Source organism: Diospyros lotus, chromosome 4 (assembly GCF_014633365.1).
Source record: "Diospyros lotus cultivar Yz01 chromosome 4, ASM1463336v1, whole genome shotgun sequence".
NCBI classification, from domain to species: Eukaryota; Viridiplantae; Streptophyta; class Magnoliopsida; order Ericales; family Ebenaceae; genus Diospyros; species Diospyros lotus.
In genome coordinates this window covers 6812430-6831554 of record NC_068341.1, presented here as the reverse complement: position 1 = coordinate 6831554, position 19125 = coordinate 6812430, and the positions used below count along the sequence as shown (strand labels likewise).

Sequence of the window (19125 nt, the reverse complement as noted above, 5' to 3'; positions counted from 1 at the left end):
GAAATGTCATTAGTTGATGGACGATTTCTTATTCTATTTTGATGATCTACAAAGATCAAATATTGTCTGATGAAACTGATGTGATTAGATATTAACTTTTAATGATAATGGCAACGCTAATTATTATATGTCTTATATAAGGTTTACAGATTAAAAGGTGAAAACAACAATCTAATGACGTGTAATACCAACCCAAAAGAAAACAGCTAGGACCTGAAATAATACAACATGTAAAGTGAAATCATGGCCCCTCATTTTCATAAAACACACGGAAGGGCGGGCGGCCAAACTACAGGACAACGTTAATCCATGCATTTACAAGATGTACATGTTGCAGCCAAGAATACAAACTTACCCAAAGCCTTCATTTTGCCAATGCTACTGTAACTGCCCTAGGACTTGAGATTTCTGGGTAGTGCCCGGAACCTATGGCCCCGTATTGATCTCCTATCCCATATCAGTACCAGGAGAAATGAACCTTCGTATTGCAGCTGCACAAAAGGAAGTTAACTAAGAGATTGGAATAGATTAATTAGTTGTCACTAATAATTAGGGGCAAAGATTGCCTACCCTTGCTTCATTAAGGGCGGACTTCATCCTCTGATACTCTTGCTGTGCTACCTTTGAGCGAAACATAGCTTGGACCCGTACTACAGACCTCTCCACACGCTCTTCTGCTTGTTTCCTGCTTGCTCGGAAAAATTCTTCTTCGACACTACTTCCTTGCTGCTCATCTTTGATGGCTTCAGTGGGGGAAACCTGAAGCCCGCGGAAGCCTTTTTTCTTCAAACGCCATCGCAGAATTACTTTTTCAAGGATTCCAACTGACCAAACAATCTTCCGATACTGCTTCCGCATTTGGAAGCCCCGGAAAACAGCCTGCATGATACGAATTTGAGTAACTAGTCCGCCGTTAATTTATCAAATCAAGACAATGCGAGTGCATGTAACACACAAAACAAATGAAAATGAAGACATTAGTTTTTCTTTTGTCCCCAGAACAACCAAGTCCAGTAACCAAATAATTCAACTTGGGCGTCTTAAGTGCATGAGGCTCCCTGATTTCGATGGTATTTTTGTATGCAATCTTACTTTGCTTTGCCAAAAGGCAATTTTTACAATTCGGACAAAAAGAAAAAGAAAAAGATTTTCCTTTAGATTGACCACATATACTTCAACGTGCCAAAGATATCACCATTAGAATAGGCATGCCCAATGGTTATGTACGCCCCCACTTTGTTGGACATGGGAATGACACCCAATTCGTGTCTATGACTCTTAGGCTGATAATCATATATTGGAAAGAGAAAAGAGAGTATAATGGCTGACGTAAATCACCATTCAGATTGACTACATAAAAGGATTTCAAATTTTAGTGGAGAATAGATATATTGGTTGATGCACAAGAATTTCTTACTTGAATCTTGATTGCTTGACGTCGCATATTGAGAAATTCTTTTCGGATCTTCCAAGTACGGAACCTATGTTGAATTCGTCCAGCAGCTGCCATCTTCTTTCCCATCTCATACTTGCGGAAGGCATGCTGGATCTTCATTGCTGCAATTATGCTGCGTGCTTCATCTTCTGGAGTGGAAACCTGGACTGCTTTTTTACGTAATTTAAATGATTGCTCCCTGAACGCAGCCTGTATACGTGCTGCTGCATCAGCAGCTGTTCGATAAGCTGCCAGACTGTCCTTCAGATACAGCTCATCTTCATTGAGGTTCCAGTTGTTTACTGAGTTAGGTGTGCTACTTTGCAGTGAGCCACTTACGTTTCCAGCCATTGTCATATCCTTGAAGTGTGATACTAAAGCCTTCTCTGCAAGAAAAGCTGCTAAACCATCATGGCCATTGCTAGATGCAAGATCAGCTGCAGTGCATCCATCAGGATTCTCTGAACTTGGGTCTGTGACCACGTATGGCTTTGCTCCTGCAGATAGAAGAGCAGCAACCATGTTCTCCCTGGAAATGGATATTTTTAATCTAAGCAACAAACAGATGAAAGCAGTTACCAAAATCTAACAACAGAAGAAATATATGAGTCATGAAGATGCAGGTATGGCCTACTCCAGACAATTCTCCCTCAACATGCCTTAGCTTAGAAGAACATCTATGGCATTGACAATAAAAGGAAGTGAAGAATGGAGGGAAGCACTGACATACACGAGGGGGAAAAGGAAAGAGTAATTAATTCTGCTCAGCGGACGCAATAATTATTCAGAAATCTATGTAAAGTACCAGATTCTGCAATTTGATAAGACAAACAAGAAAACATTACCTTCCGTAATATGCGGCCCAATGAAGAGCTGTCCATCCAAATTTATCTCGAAAGTCCAATGATAAGCCAGACAAGGTGTATAGGTTGACAGCCCATGTGTAGTTCAGGATAGCACACAAGTGGATCACTCCTTGACCTTGATCATCGTGGTCAGAAGTTTTACACCCGTCAACAATTCTTTCCAATAGCCATTCACATAGTTTGTTTTTCAAAGCGAGGTCAAACAGGCTGTCCTTTGCTTCTAGAAAAGAGACCTTGTTATTTTTTATCGACTCAACCATACACACCCAACCATTCGCAACGTGGGAAGTTTTGTGGGAAAAGATTTTAGCTGCTTTCAGGGTATTTGGTGATACTTTACTTGATAAAATGTTAAGACTCTTAGAGGTAGAAAAGAGCAAGTGAGCAAGCCTCATCTGAAGTCTAAACTCCTCCCACATAGACTTATCATCTGCAGAAATCATCCAGTCCTGCATTGGAGGAGTGCGATACTCAAAGTTCACAACTTGGCTGACAGGACTGTGGCCATCGAAACTCAAGTAAAGATCTACTAATCCGGGGGCATGTGGTGAAACCATACAGCGGAGTACTCCAGATTGGACAATTTCTACAGGACTACATGTACCTCCACAGATGCAATATATTGTGGAAGTTGCATTGTGCAATTGACCTTCATTAAAAAGTCCAGTGATAAGGATCTGCAAGAGAAAATTCCGATGGTCAGCAATTTATCATTCAATAATCTACCATGTGATTAGCAGAGGCAATATTTTCTTTATCAGTTTTCATTTTCCATAGAAGATAATTGACTAATTTTAGGATGGGCCGGAGCTAATCTACGCAGCAATCCACCTTTCCACCACATCCACAAAGAAGCTGGTTTCTACGCTACAGGAAAAAGTCCTCACTGGACATATCCAATTTGCAAAATCTGACATGGTTATTCATAGAGAAGCTGAAGATGCAGAAGCAGGGGAAATGGAAGAACTATGTGCATGCCAATAAATAAAACCTAGCTCATTCATATGAAAACTATTCACACTACCAAGAAGACCAAACAGAAATGTAATTAGCACAAAGGAAAAGACCTTTGTTTCTTCAGTTGAAAAAGCCCATGCAGGAGAGATATCTGTTATACTAAATGTTTCTCCCAGAGCAGATGGTTGGAGATGATCCAACATTGGAGATACAGATGATTCATGACCAGTTGGAATCGAGGATCCCAATACTGGATCATCTACTGATCCTGGTGAATCAGTCAAGATGTAGTTCATCAACCTTCCGAAGCTGTCTTGGCTCTGAAAACTATCCTTAACCAGCGTGTCTGAGGCAGCAACGCCTTCTGTCACTAGTTGAGAATCCTTTCTCTGGATTTTTGAATTCATTTGACCTTCTGACATCTGTGAGTCTGGACCCAAAACATTCAAATGAATGTTACTCTGGGCACCTGGCTTGGATAGACTGCCAAAAGAATTTTCAGCAGCTACTTCATTAGCTGATAGGACGGTACCCTGCAAATACAAACCCACGCTAAAGTATGCTGCATTAAAAGAAATCAACAATGATCTGAAGCCCAGGGTTGAAATAGTGTCTTAGTGGAGTAAACTGGTAGGTCAAATAACAGTTGATGTTGAAAGCAAATTGATAGGTCAAATAACAGGCATCATAATGAGGCAGTTTGGAGAAGTGGATAAACTCTGCCCTAGGAACACTTGTAAGGGCTGGACTGCAAACGATAACAAACTAATTTGAACAATTAACGTTTAATAGCTGCTGAAAAGCTGATCTAGCTACACCAAGTCCATAGCTGAAATTTCCAAACAAAAATCAATGTTAGCCACTGGTGCACCACACTCCAACCCAGTTAGCAAGGAAATTGCTAATCCCAAGTGTAGGCCAAGGCATGGTGTAGCCAACATATTGCTCAATTCATATTTCACAATCTTGAACCTTATGTATTTGGAAAAATGCTCTTCCTAAATACTCCATATTTTTGCATTTTTCAATGTATATTCTCTAACTGTTTGATGTGCATTTATCTTGTATCCCATTTTGTTACTTGCATTTGATGTGCATTTAACTGTTTTAATGCATCTCATACATGTGCTTGTTTCCCCTGCATCATAGTGCAGATCGTGGGCTCACTTTGTTAGATGATTCACTCTGCTTACCATTTCAGATTGGCAGGCTCAAGGTTTTATCCATCCCAGTCGTGGCAGTTGTTGGTAGGATGCATCTGACTCTTGGGACAACCTAGTCGGTCTCATAAACACTGACTAATTATACTGACCACTGGGAGTCAAACTCATTGACTATTTGATTAGTGATGTACTTATTTATTCACTGACTAATACAGCATACATTCTGATTCTGATACACTGATGAGGGTTTGCTATTCTGTCCAGCATTGAATTTATATTTTGATATATGATATTCCTTCAATGTTATTCAGTCATACTCAGCTTGCCTTGTGTTGATATTTATCATCATTATGTAAAAGCAGGCTAGCTTTAGCTTAGCATCTGATGAGGTTTGCTGAACCATAGTGAGGCTCAAAACCTAATTAGGAGACATTGCAGTTCACATGCTCCATTTTGGGGTCATGATAAGATATTTATATATAGAGAGACAGCTCCACTTACATTAGTCAAAAATCCATCCATTCCAAACCGATTCTGCCGCTCTGAATTTTGTCCTGCCAAAAAAAAAAAAAGTGAGATGTGGTAAATGAAGTAAAATACTAACACAAACAAATAAAGATACAAGGTTAACAGTTCTTGAGCTGTTCCCAGATCCACAACAGAATCATCAAGTTAACAACCTCCAGGTGCAGCCAACTTATTGGGATCATCAGGGACCAAAAGCTCTTCCCATTCAAGTGTGTTGATCTCATGAAGTCTCATTTCATAACTTTTGAAGGTCATAGGGTCACCGAGATCTGTTTTGTTGCCAATAGAAGAAAGGTTAGAATATAATGCAGAAATTTCCAGGAAAAATAAATAATGAACTGTCTTGACGTAAGAGTGGTGAAATCAGCAAATAGAACAAAGCACTTGTTCCTTATAACAAGTGTAATATGAAGTTGTTCTGAAATTTCCTTGAACTCCATACCTCCACAATAGTAATCTGAAAGAAATAAGCCTTTAACACCAAGGATAAAGTCAAGTGGAGTCTGAAGTTATTCTGAAATTTCAACTCCATACCTCCACTATATGAGAAGCCCTTTCCCACTTTATATCCCATAAAAAAATTGTTCTATAAGTAATATTCCCAATATCATCACCTAATTCTGCTTTCTCAGCTGTATGATATGCAGGATCAGCCCCAGAATCAGTCTCTTCGAATAAAATCCAAGGAGGACTTGGGTCAGAAAGGGCAGAAGCAGAACTTGAGTCCACAGGTGTAATAGGAGAACCCTGCAACTGAGTCATGATCAACACTTCCCACAACATATTAGCACAAAATGCAAGCCCTCAAGTAAATGGAACAACAAATGAAATAAAATAACAGCAATCGACACTATCTTTTTATTTACATTGCAAATCACTCATTGATTTATTTTTGCGCTAATGACAGTTATGTCAGAGCATGATCTACAATGTAACATGTAAAACATTATATGAAGAAGGGTTTGGAAACTTTTCCTTACTGGAAAACGGGAAGTATAATGAACTAGGGGAAATGGATAGCAGTTCAATTCATCATGAATAGAAGTAGTACAAGAGCAACACTACAGCCATAATAAGAAAACATATGATGAGTGGTTTTAGATGTCATACCAAAAGAGAAACACTAGCCAGCCTGTGACATTTATTAGTCTAAGAAGCATTAGTCCATTACCCACATTGCACACGCATAAGAGTAACTAGACATCCCTAATCATATCACAAGGCCAATTCTCCCAAACAGATTGAACTCATACAAACAATTGTTATTAGTGGCTTGTGGATATACTCATACAAACTCAACTAACAAGATTATGTCAAGTAGGAGTTCACCACTTCCCAACCATGTTCATGTCTTCATTCTCTGCAAACCACATCCATGCTTGTGTCACCATACCTGACCTGAACTGTGTCCATGTCTTCATTCGCTCCAAATTGCTACATCCAAGTTCATGTTTGTGCCTATAAACATACTCCTAAAGTGCTTCTTAGCTAGAAAACTAGTCTCTGGCAAGAAATCATCCCATCTTACAGCTTAACAAACTTGTCCAAAAGCTTTATATGAGCACAAAGTATGTAAATATAAAAGTAGAGATGATAAATTTGTCCTTCTTGGTTATGGACAGGCTTATTATATATATCAAAAGTATGATAAAGTCAATGCCTCCAGTTATGTGAGTTAATTCATTATATTAATGAGAAATTCTCTGAACTTCTTTAACTAGTTCCTCAAGCCCAAAATGCGAAAGATTAAAAAATCAAAAGTGTTAACCATGCAAACAAATGGGCATAAAGAGAGAGAGGTTTGGTAAGGAATAAGAGAACCACCTCTTGGGTGTCACGATAGTGGACAAGGACTATGTTTTCCAGACTCCTAGAAAAAAGGGGGAAAAAAGGTTATTACATAGTCCACCTTTATTCTAAGAGATGCCAAGAAGTAAAATTTCATGGCAAACAGCAATTTTGTGGAACGAAATAAGCTTTAACGATTTCATACTTGTCAAGCAGCCAGTAACATCTGCGAACAAAGGCAGGATTATCTGCACCATGAGCATAATAAACATGGATCCTTTCTTCATTACCAACCTACACTCAAAACAAAAATGGTGTATGTTGGAAATTTTTGTTGGTGCAATGTTAATTCAAGAAACATAGAAAATTTGTGTCAAAGTAGTTTAAGATAAGGATGATGCACAGATATTATAAAACTTGAAAACAGGTCACTGTAAGTAAAATCAGTAGAAAATACATGTGCCAAGCAAAAATTGATGAACCAGCATTATTCTTCATTTTCTTTTTAGTTAAAGATTATGTAGAGATCTATGCAGTTATGGAGCAGACTAATAATAACATAAACAACCAGTTCAATACCAACTCCATAAATTTAGAAACCACTGCAGTGAATGACCAAGATAGCATCCTAAGATTTGAGATTTCTCCTCTTTTAAATGATGCTGAAGAACACTAGAAATTTTAACTAGAAACCATAGTGAGAAACAAATCAATTATGCTAGGATTAAAAGAATAAAAAATAATTGTGTAACCTATAGATGTTACCCTCCGGGACAGCAGAGATGGAGACCTGTGTGGGCCCAGCTGCTTCAGCTGATGACAGGTTGTAAGTGACGTTCTTCAATATGGTTTCTGGTAAGTTTTGACTTATATGCTTGCAAGTTCTTAGCTCTTTAAGTGATACCAACACTAAGCAATTAGCTAGTCTATAATCTCTGCACAGAGTTGACTCTATCTTTAGACGATTTCAGGGTATCAAATTGCCACATTTGTTACTTTCTAGAAGTGATATTTATCTACCTATAGGGCTCAGTTTAAAACATACAGCTCAAAATTCAAGCTTCAGTTGCCCAAAATACAATTACTCCCTCAGATCTGATATGCAATTTTTTGGAATTTATTTTGGTCCACCTAGGAATCTCCAATCAACAACTTCATTTGTGTTCCACATTCCAGCTATAGAATGTCAAAATAATTCATAAGACAATCATAGGTCCATTCCCATCCTAGATTTATTTTTAGGTAGGGACTACTCATTCATATCAGTAAAGTATCCTAGGCTACAAGCAAGTCGTGGAAAATGTCACTACATGTTCATAATAGAACAAACAAGAACAGATTGATATCAATGTACAAAGTTTATAGGAATACTAATGCAGCGGTCATTGTATGTAACTGAATTTAACTACATTAATTGACTTAGTTTGTTGGAAAGCAACTATATTTTTGTATGGATAATTATGAGTTCACAGTGCCTGAAACAACACCTGTCCTAAGTTTTATATTAGTCCCTGCAGATTGAAGGTGGGTTCCTGCTCAGTGCAGGGCATCTGCAGCCCCTTAAAACGACGTGCTGTCTTCTCCCAACTCACCCTAAGTCAGCTGCTGTTGCTTTAAGCCTCTAATCCTTTTTAATCCCAATATTTCACTGTGGTGGCTTAGATATCTCATATACTAAGCAAACCACTAAAAGTCGTCAAACAGCTCATTTTGTTACACATTACATATCTTCTCCTTAAGTACTGCACATCCAAAGTGGTACAAAGTGCGAACAATATGTCTTGAGGTTTGGCGAAAAACTTGTCTTATGTAAATCTCAAAATTGAAACCAAAAAAATGCATAAATCAGTCCAGTTTTCAGAACATGGTGAGCTGCTAATCTGTGATACAGCAGCTAGCCCCTTTTTACCTTCATTGGCTCGTGACCTCTGGACAAAGCCAGTAGATTTACAGTATAAACCTCTTTTTTTTCCCTTTGTTTTTTTCCAGCTCAAAAACATTATTTTGTTGCAGCACCAATGACATGTCTGGCACAAGGACTTCACTGTGAATAGCACCAAAGACTACTGTTTTTGTGCCTTAACACGGAACAAATGGCAATTGTAGAACTGCCTTGTGCTGTCCACTATAGAATAAGAATGGACGAAAATTATGTCATCTATGACAATGAAAACTACTAATAGACTACAAAGTGGGGACACCATCAGCTCCTTTTGGTATCATTAATCTTGTAAATAAAGCATTAAGATGCCAATTAAAAGTGCCACTAAGTGGAAAATCTTACCTTTAAGTGTTCATGAGCTTCTTTGACAGTCTTCCCATCCTTTTTCTTCTTCCAGTTGTGACCATCTTTCCGAAAGTTCCTGAGCATTTTACGGTCAAACAATGTAATTGCACCACCTATTAATTCATGGAAGAAGAAAAAAATATTAGATGAAGCCATGTTTCTGCTATCAAGCAATATTGAGATCTACAGAAGTTTTTGAATGCATATACTTCTTTGAAAGCTGAACACTTCATACAAAATGCGCAACATTAAAAACAATTATTTTCTAATAAGTATCACATTGACATACACCAACAACAATCACAAGCCTTAATCCCACTAGATGGGGTCAACTGCATGAATTTTCGGATCTCCAACCAACTTGGCATCACATTGATGTATGTTAACAAAAATGAGAGGTAAATGGTAGGAGTAAGTTAGCAACTGCTTCTTCACATTTGAGTTCTTGAGCAATGACACAAGTTGAACAACTCAAAGCATCCTAATTGATTTAGAAGAGTTAAATTATGACTTATATGAGACAATGAATAAATGCACTATTTTGAACAATAATTTGCAAGTACAAACATTCCTGACCTCCTAATCATATTCTCAGAGAGACTAGTCTTCTGTAGTCTTAATTCTTTCCCTTCTCACTCTTGTAGATCTCTGAACAACCAGATCACTATCATAGCTTGTGGAATTTACTTAGTTCAATGAAATATAAGAATATTTTTACCAATCACTCATGACAAGTAAATAAGTGATCTCAGGCACTTTTATAGGGAACCTAACTAGCACTGTAATTCATTGGGAATAGAAAATACTCATTGGGGTTAGATAGATATAATTGCACCATAACATGTTTCACTACGACATGATGCATCTCTTGACTAAGTGGCTCAAACACATGCAACATTTGACTGAAGCCATAAGCTATGCCAGCTCCCTTGATGTCAGTCTAGTCATTTCTTTTAGATGGGAAACATACTGAGAAAACATTGACACATGCATGGCTGATTTTTCTTCTCTCCTTTTCCCTCTTTACTTTCCAGTCATACACAACATGGATACATAAAACAACAATATACATTAGCACTAGAGCAGTATTATAAAAGAATTCAAGATTTAGATAGGTAGGAGCGAAACTATCTCTATTATTAATAAAAATTGAACACAAATGGTATACAGTCAAGAAATAAGCGCATGTTTCTTAGAAATCTTTCTTTTTACTAACTGCAATGATATTGATGCAATTGCTTGCTATACGAACAACTATACTGCACAGGCCAAAGAAACTATGAACAGAAAAATGAGGGTAGCTATATTCACTAATAGTACATTGCATGTATGCTAAAAAATGAATATTAATTACTTTGTGGTAAGTTCACTGGCTTGGCTTTGATGCTGAAATGGTGATAGTTACATAGTATCGCATAAATCTCATTAGGCCGCAGCCATCTTGACTTCGCCTCTTCCAGGATGTTTACAAAATCCAGATCTGTTCAAAGAATAAGGGATCATTCTTAGGCATTACCATGACACATGAAGTAATGGGATGAGCAAATTATTGAAATACTAGGTCAAGGCTTAGTAATATCACCAAATAACAATCTTTGTTAACTTGGGAATATAAATACAAAGACAAGCACTATGATCAACACAGAAGCACAAACAACATCCTTTATTTTTTTAATTTTCTAATAAGAAGAGGAAGTGATAAGATCCTAGGAGGCTGACCCCATGTGTACAGAAGCTGGGTGGCTATACAAATCACAATTTTTCCATGCTACTTCATTATATTATAGTATTTTCAATTACATCATAGCAATCAGCACCTTCCTCCTTACGCTGATCCAAATGTTAATTTTCAATCACCTCTCTAACCTTCCTTTTAACTTAAATAATCATCTCATCTCATTTCTGAATAAAAAAATTATTGTGAAGTTTATTGCTGGTTCTTTTTCTTAACCTACCACTTGTACAGCTAGACATCCTCAATACTTTACCCATGTGAATACATAGGAATACTAAAAGGGAAAAAGAGCCATCAGCCAGTGAAAGTCTGTTCAATTAAAGCCACGAGCCAACATCTAAACTCGAGTTATAATTATCTCAGAGAGGCCGTCCTCCCACTTATGCCAATGCTTGGAATTTAAACCAAGTATTCATGATCCAAAATCAATGCCTAGTAAACTTATATGTATATGAAAAGCATGGAGACATCTAGAAGGTGCCATATTCGACACTCCATGAAATGCACATGTTGCATGACACTCAAACATGCATCCCAATGAATCATATAGTTCCAATAGCTTTCCAAAAAACTAGACAAGGTTGAACACTTTGGGGACACATGCGTCCATCTTGAGAATGCACGAACAACAAATCTGAAGTTTAAAACAGATTTTGTACTATTTTAATGTAGTATAGATGCATCTATAACGTAAAAACATGACCTTTCTTATTTGAATGTAAGGCTTTATTTGGCACCAGTCTGTAATTAAAAAAGTAAAAAATAAAGACCGGTTTAGAAAAACAGTAGAAAAAAAGGTTGCCTTAAACAAGAGGTGAAATGGGGTGTCTGGTATATTCTAAAAAAAGGTTCCATTGGTCTTTTTATAGTTTCATGTTATAGGAAAGGACGAGAATGCCTTTAACATAAAATGGATGTCATATCTTATGATATTAACATAAAATTATGTAGTTTATCTTATTTCATTCATGATAATGGAAAAAAAGCCAAAATATGCCAAAATAAAAAAGAAGGAATAAAAAAAAAAACGACTACAAGTAAAGATGTCTCCAAACATAGCCTAAATATATAAAGTATATGACGTGATATTTCTTATTTTGATATAAAAATATTACAACATAAACCCGGCAGTGGACAACACTTCGTCTTATTATGCCAGAACAGAGGATTTGTTTTCTTCTTTTTAATTGTGGTGCCAACTATCCTATCCATGCTTCTTTGGCATACAAGTGTGTGTACCACCTTCATTTGCGATGAATTTTTTTCGTTTTTCTCCCTTGGATAAAATATTCAGTTATCTAGCGAAAATAAATAAATACAGCACCCCCCCCCCCCCCCCCAAAACACACAACACACACATTAAAAAAAAAAAAAACTGCCACTCAAACAGGACAATCTGTAACTTGAAAGCAGCGAGAGTGTATTACATATGAGTGCCAAGTCTCACAAAACACGGTATAATCACTACCTAGACACAGCCGTTATCCACTATCCTATCCAGTAGTAATCGCCAAACATATCTATCCTTTTCCGTACCAACATTTACCATTTCCTTTCCAGTAGGAAAATCTTATGCTATGTCTGGAACTGGAAGTTTTCAAAGGAAAGCGAACTTAGATCACTTAGCCGCATTTCTTTTTTAACACAAATAAATGAGAAAGGGATTCCTCTTCCTGACCAATATCTTGTTGTTCTCTTCTCGTTTTCAAACCCATTCCACAATAAAGAAATAATAACTTCAATCGAATTTAAAATCCCCATATTTTTATCCCCTATCTTTCTTCCTCCCTCCAAAAATCCCCGACCCAAAAGCCGAGCTCTAAAATCCACCACACGGAAAACCTTACGACTTCTAGATTACAAAAGTCAAGAATAAGACGAAATCGCAGTTAACAAACAAACAACTATCATGAAACAAAAAGAATAGTCAATAGATGATTTCTCAGCATGACGGAACACATCACGAACCAAAAAGAATAGTCAATTGACGATTTCTCAGCACGAGGGAACACACCTTCCATGGTAAAGAAGCCGTGAATTTCGGACCCCGCGAGCAGTCTTTGCCCGGGAGCATCCATTTGGGCAGAGATCAACGACGCTTGTCCAATCATCCAATCCAAGCATCAACAGTTCCAGCACTCCAACAAATGAAGCAACGATCGAACCCAGTAAAGTGATCGCAGAGAGGATTGCTGACTGGAGACGGACGAGGAACGAAGCAATAATTGGATAGGGAACGAAGCTTTCACAGTGTTCAACAAATGTTACTCTGATTGGAGACCCACAATAAACTGTCCGGATGTGGGGCCCGCAACGCGCTATTTTCCCTCTTTTAGGGGAATTTGGCGGACGGAAGAAAAGACGAGAACAAATATTTTTTAAAAACAATAATTCTTAAATGTATATTTTGTTATTTACTTGTAATTCGTAATTAAGCATAAAGAGGGAGCTAGAAACAGAGACTCACACGGGGAGAGAGAGAGAGAGAGAGAGAGGGGAAATTTTTGGTGTTTTAGTAGAGTTTAATTATATTAATAAATTATTATAATTAAAATTTAATTTAATTATATTAACTTTTCTCATCTTAATCCCACGCCCTAAGACAACGTGCACTCTCCTAAAAAATTATTAGTTGAAAAGAGTTTGTACATTTGCATAACTAAGTAATATATTCAAATATTCTTTAGTAGATGATTGATTTATACTTGAAAAGAGATATGTTTTTCTCTTGATAGTTAATTTATTTATTGTCAAATATTTTATATCTCAATTTAACTAAACTTTTTCAAACAATATGTACTTGATAATGGTATTAACTTGAGAAAATTCAATAAATGTTCGTTCGTTGAATTTTAAAAATATAACTACTTATTCACATCTTTTCCTTGTTTTTATAGGTAATGTCATCCATGTTTTCCATCACTGATTTTTCAAATTTTGGTACTATGTCTGAAGGATTTACAATAAATTTTAAGATTAAGGAAATTATTTCTGAAAACAAACTTGCATTTTTTAGGAGGAGAAATCGTGCTTCAAAAATAAATTTCTCACCTAGCAAATGGGTGAGATATGATTTAGTGTTGAATTGTCCGAAAATAAGGATTTGGTTAGATTATTTTGGATTTTATTAATCACATTAGTATTTTTCGTTTATAATATCAAACAATGATATAATGGATTATTGATGGTTGACGTTAAGCAAAATTTAGTATACAAGTGATAATAACCCAAAATTCAGTGAGTAGATAATTATATTTTTAAAGTTTAATTTATGTATATTAATATTGATTGGGCCACTTTAGATTATTTTAGCCACGTTGGCATTTTTTATTTATAAGATCAAATAGTAATGTAACGAATGATTGATGATTAAAGTTAAACAAAATTTAGTGAACAAATATTAACAATCTGAAATTCAAATTTTATTGAGTGTATGTTAAATTTACCCTATCAACTTGACTCTATTGCCGTTTATAGCATTACTAAGTCATTAGCAAAAATGATAACTAACATGACTTCATAAATTTATAAAATTATTTTTTTATACCCAAAATATGTTTATTAGACATAGTTGGAGCGTGAAAGCAGTAGTTTAGGTTTCAAGATAAAATATAATAATTTTGAAAACATCTAAATTTCACATCATGTATTTAACGGAGCATTAATATAAGAAAAGTTTTTAAATTCTTATGATTTATGATTCCTTATAATACTCTTGAGAATTTTTAATTCACAAAATTTATACAATTCTATATTTGATTAGTATTAAACATTCTCAAGAATATTGAATATTATTTTTTGAGAATTTTACATTCATATATTTGGTATAAATATAACATTCCTAAAAATTCATATTATTTTTTAAAAATTATTTAATTTTTTACGTAAAAATAATAAATTCCTCATAATATATAAAATATTAGAATTCACAATATTTTAGAAAGTCAAAAAAATTATTTTTTACACATTATATATATGCATAATATATATATATATGTTTGTAAGAAAGAAATTATGACAAAAATAGTTGTGAAAAAAGCCATGAAGTTATAAGAAGATAAAGGGTATTTTAATTTTTATTTATTAATTTTTTTTTAAATTTAATGAGAATTCAATATTTTCAACCCTCATAATTTTTTTTTAAAAAAATTGATTAAAAATAAATCATAAAATATATTTTTGTATTTTTGTTTTAAATAAATTGTACCGGAATGTGAATTCCGAACTTAAGATTCACATGAATCTAAAGAGTTTCTGTACCAAACGCGGCTATCAGTTTTTATGTTGAAAATTTGAAAGAGTGGGCCCGTGATGTCGGCCTAAAATAAATTGGGAGCAAGAATGTGACCACCTTTTGAACGGGCATTCATCAGAGTCCACGTGCGTCGACAGTGAAGCAGCAGCAACAACACGTCTTTCTGGCACCTGCGATAGCACATCTAATAACCTCGAATGATAATTATTGCGGAACTATCATTAAATGAACAATATCCAAACCTCTACGAGGCTGTTTGATTATCCATTTTTTAATTCAGTTTATAAATAATTTGATTTACGAGTTGTTGTGCAAAATTTAAAAATTAATAATGTATTTAAATAAATATATTTTAAATTATCATTTATATAAGTACGTATTTATTTTGAAAAATTAAAAAATTATCAAAATTTAACAAAAAAAATTAAAATAAATATATTACTGAATAATATAAATAAAATTTATAAAAATATTAAATTGATATTCAACAGATAAAATCTTTATCATTAAATGTTGGTAAATTCTATACAATTATTAAAAAAATATGAATATAATATTTTATGTTTAAATTTATATTTAATTTATAAAAATATTAAATAAATTAATATAATAAATATTAATATATATATGTTAAATATGCATATGTATACACATTAAGCTAATATATATATATATATATATTTGTGTGTGTGAGTGTGATATATATAGATATACAATGAAGGGCGATGAATGACAATAACGAGAAAATGCGAGAATGGGTTGGGGAGCAACAACAATGGGTTAGAGGTAATGACTAATTTGGAAGCAGGAGGTAGCGATGAACACGACGAAGAAGGAGATTTAGACGACAGTTACGGTGCTGAATTGGAGGTGACAATGAATCTGCTAGAGGCAACAATGATGAAAGTCGGTAATGGAGAAAGCAATCAGAAAATGAGATAAGAAATAATGAAATAGTGCAATGTTTTAAGAGATAAAGAGTTGTAAATATTTGAGTTATTTGAGGATAAATTTGTAATTAATTTGATCAATGAAATAAGTTACTAATAGTATATTTGAAAAAGTGGGAGGTATAGCTTTTTCAAAATGCTATTATAACAAAGTTTAAACTTGATAATATTTAAATTTTTGAATTTTTAATAAATATATAACTAAATAAGGTATGTAACTTATAAAATTAAAGAGAAGCTTATAAGTGATCAAACCACTAAGTCAAACACCTCTAGAACATTTAAAAAGAGAGATCATACCCCAATTAAAAGTGAAATCTTCCTTAAATTTGAGAAAATAAATAAAACAAAAAATACCTTGAGATTAACAAGAACAAAACCAAAGGCCCTGAAGGCTAAAAATAGGAACTATGGTGGATTTATTAAATAAATAAATATTTAAAAAATAGAGTGGGGGTATTTACCATATAATACGTGTAATTAAAAGTTTTTAAAGATTTATTATTTTTTATATAAATTTAAATAAAGATGAGTATCAGTGTGATAATAAAGTTACTCTTATTTAATTTGACTTGGAAATTATAATTTTGAATTAAGAATTCATTCGGCTACAATTTCGATTTCTGTTTTTATTTTTAAATATTATAAATAATTTTTCTATATAAAATTTTAAAAATGAAAACATAAAATTGAAATAAAAATTTAGCCAAACGAGTCCTTATTTGTTTGTTATATTTTTCCTTTTTTAAGTATAACCCGAAGAACATTTTGATGAATTAGTCTATAACATAGGTAAGGTGCTGCCTGTATATTAGAAAGAATAGATGGTTTTTTTTTTTTTTTTTTCTTTTTCCTAATCATTTAACATCATAATATAACTTTAACCCATAATATACTTGTTTGATTAGCCATAATAATGGATTCATCATCTTCCATCAGATCAAATGCCCAAACCTTCAATATTTTGTACAATTGAGCTATTCGACGTTAGTGGGAAGAAAAGTCAGATTTGAGTCATTAATTATTAGTTGCCAGTAATCGAAGACGGAGAGTGACGATCCATCGCCATCGTCGCAGCGTTCACACTCGATGAAAGCAGCCAGTCGGTGCGGCCGAAAGTGTACAAAAATCTATAATCCACGTCACACTTGGTGAAATTGAAGTTTGAAAATTTTCTTTTCTTTACCCCAAAAGAGGCATTAACTTCCCCCTTTAATTTTATTTTTTTAAAACAGTGCCCAGTTCAATCCCATTTGTAAGAATCAATTTTGCTTTTTCTCGTGTTTTTCTTAACAACCCACATCCCATTTTTGTCTCTTTCTTTAGTCCATTTTTCTTTTATATTGATAAGGACAAGATGAGCATCACGTTTTAAATTAATTATTTATTTATATTGAGTTTCATTTCTAGTTTTGTTTAATTCTTTAATTTAATAATATTTATTTCTATAACAATGACGGTAATTGGGGATTGGGGAATTCTTTGAATTTGGTAGGGGAATTCTTTAACGTTCATTCAAGCGCGGATCTATGGACTGTGTGTTTTGATTGGTAGGTGGGGTAATCAATGGATAGGGGCGGTGTGACGTCAAAACAAAACCAAAAATTATGTATAATTTTGTATTGGGAGAGCACACAGAACGTGACGTCAAAGACCAGCAATTAGATGGATTCATCCATTATAAAAAAAACTTTAGTATCTTTTCCTTGTGCAAAGCTGCCATTTTAGTTGGCATTTGATTATTTCTTTACTATTCAAACACATACATAATTTATTTAAGCTGACAAAGTTCTTATAATACAAATTCAAGTCAACTATTTAATTGATGTGAATGATTAGTTGGAAATCGACAAATGGGATAGTGGGTATCGTGACTGAAAACAGCTATCATGACAAGAAATATATGTGTTTGCGGCCATGGAGTATTTTGCCTAAAAGAAAACTCAAGAAACTTATGAATCCCTTGTCTGTAAAAGGTGGATATGGTCAACCTCATTAGTGCAAACATACACAACCAACTTAAGAAAATTTTGACAAAACCTCCCTATGATTCTCCAAATACATGACACAATATTACAATTAAGTACAAGAATGTACCTAGTGAACACATAAGCATGAAATGAGTCATTAAAACATAAATTTAATTTTTAAAATAATGAAACAAACAGTAAATACACACTAAGTGACTCTCATAAAAAGTGTGTATACACTTATCATAACGACTTCTTCTTTAAATAGTAAAGAGGAAAAGAAATAAAAAAACAAATAAAATAAAAGAGATCCGACCTTTTTCATTGTCTATTTATAATTCTGATAAGAGCCCATTCGTTGAAATAGAAAATTTAGGAAAATTTTGATTGGAATAAATTTCCTATTATCTATATCCCCTTTCTTTCAAAATACAAACATGAGAATAATTGAAATATCTCTTTAATTGAAAAAGTATTATTCATATTATACATTAATTCTACTAGAATCCAATGGAAGAAGATATTTTTTTTAGTTTAAATCGTTAAAAACGCTTTGCACAACAATTTAGAAAACAATTAATATAGTTTGTTGATTCCTCAACTCAATTAGTAGTACCTCTTGAGTTCACTTCTTTTCCATACTACAAGAGAAAGAGAAAATGTAAAAACTATCATTAAAACAGTCCAAGCGAGACTTACTGTATTCATGTGAATTATGTCCTATATTTCTATGAATATGAAGGAATTTTTTCATTATTGCTCACTAATAATAGTGGAATCAATGGCGCAGAATCAAAAAGGGATTCGGACCCAACACTATTGATAAACCAATCCATGCTAATCAAAATGGTCAAGATGACAGGTTTAGCGAGCTTAAGAATTTCTTAGATGGCCAATTGTTTTATCATGGATATGAATGAAAGTTGAGAATTTAATTTTGTCAATTAAGTGTTGGGTTGAGGAAGCCTCCCAAACCCTAATCCCATCCTACTCCATGTGTCAATATTAAAAACAAAAAATGGGTGATCCCCCACCACTTAGAGGGAGTGTTTACTTCCTTGTCACTCACAGGGTACATACATTGCAATGCAAATCCACAAGAGAAAAAACAAACTGCGGATAAAAAGAAAGAAAGTTGATCAATTGGCTTGTTTATTGTTTGAATCTTCCATTATTAAAGGGAAAAGGGCA

At 34.2% G+C, this 19125-nt stretch overlaps 1 protein-coding gene across 2 annotated transcripts; it reads right to left on the bottom strand.

Annotated features, from left to right (window-relative positions):
- Positions 1–84: 84 nt before the first annotated feature.
- Positions 85–13028, bottom strand: LOC127799367 (calmodulin-binding transcription activator 6-like). Of its 2 annotated transcripts, none has more exons than XM_052333346.1 (13): positions 12774–13028; positions 10379–10504; positions 9022–9137; positions 6943–7031; positions 6774–6819; positions 5564–5702; positions 5102–5218; positions 4923–4975; positions 3369–3791; positions 2281–2978; positions 1418–1964; positions 571–879; positions 85–491 (listed from the first exon to the last, which is right to left on the bottom strand). In XM_052333346.1, the coding sequence occupies exons 1-13, from the start codon at positions 12868–12870 to the stop codon at positions 393–395; spliced, it is 2859 nt and encodes a 952-aa protein (XP_052189306.1). In that variant the 5' UTR covers positions 12871–13028; the 3' UTR covers positions 85–392. The 2 variants fall into 2 exon arrangements, with proteins under 2 accessions (XP_052189306.1, XP_052189307.1); XM_052333347.1 differs by having other exon boundaries at positions 5564–5696.
- Between the last annotated feature and the right edge of the window lie 6097 nt (positions 13029–19125).

Coding starts and splice junctions, on each gene's coding strand:
- LOC127799367 (XM_052333346.1), bottom strand. CDS start 12,870: ATGATTGGACAAGCGTCGTTGATCTCTGCCCAAATGGATGCTCCCGGG. Junction 1,965..2,280: donor TGGGCCGCATATTACGGAAG/GTAATGTTTTCT, acceptor ATCCATTTCCAG/GGAGAACATGGTTGCTGCTC. Junction 492..570: donor CCGCCCTTAATGAAGCAAGG/GTAGGCAATCTT, acceptor CCTTTTGTGCAG/CTGCAATACGAAGGTTCATT.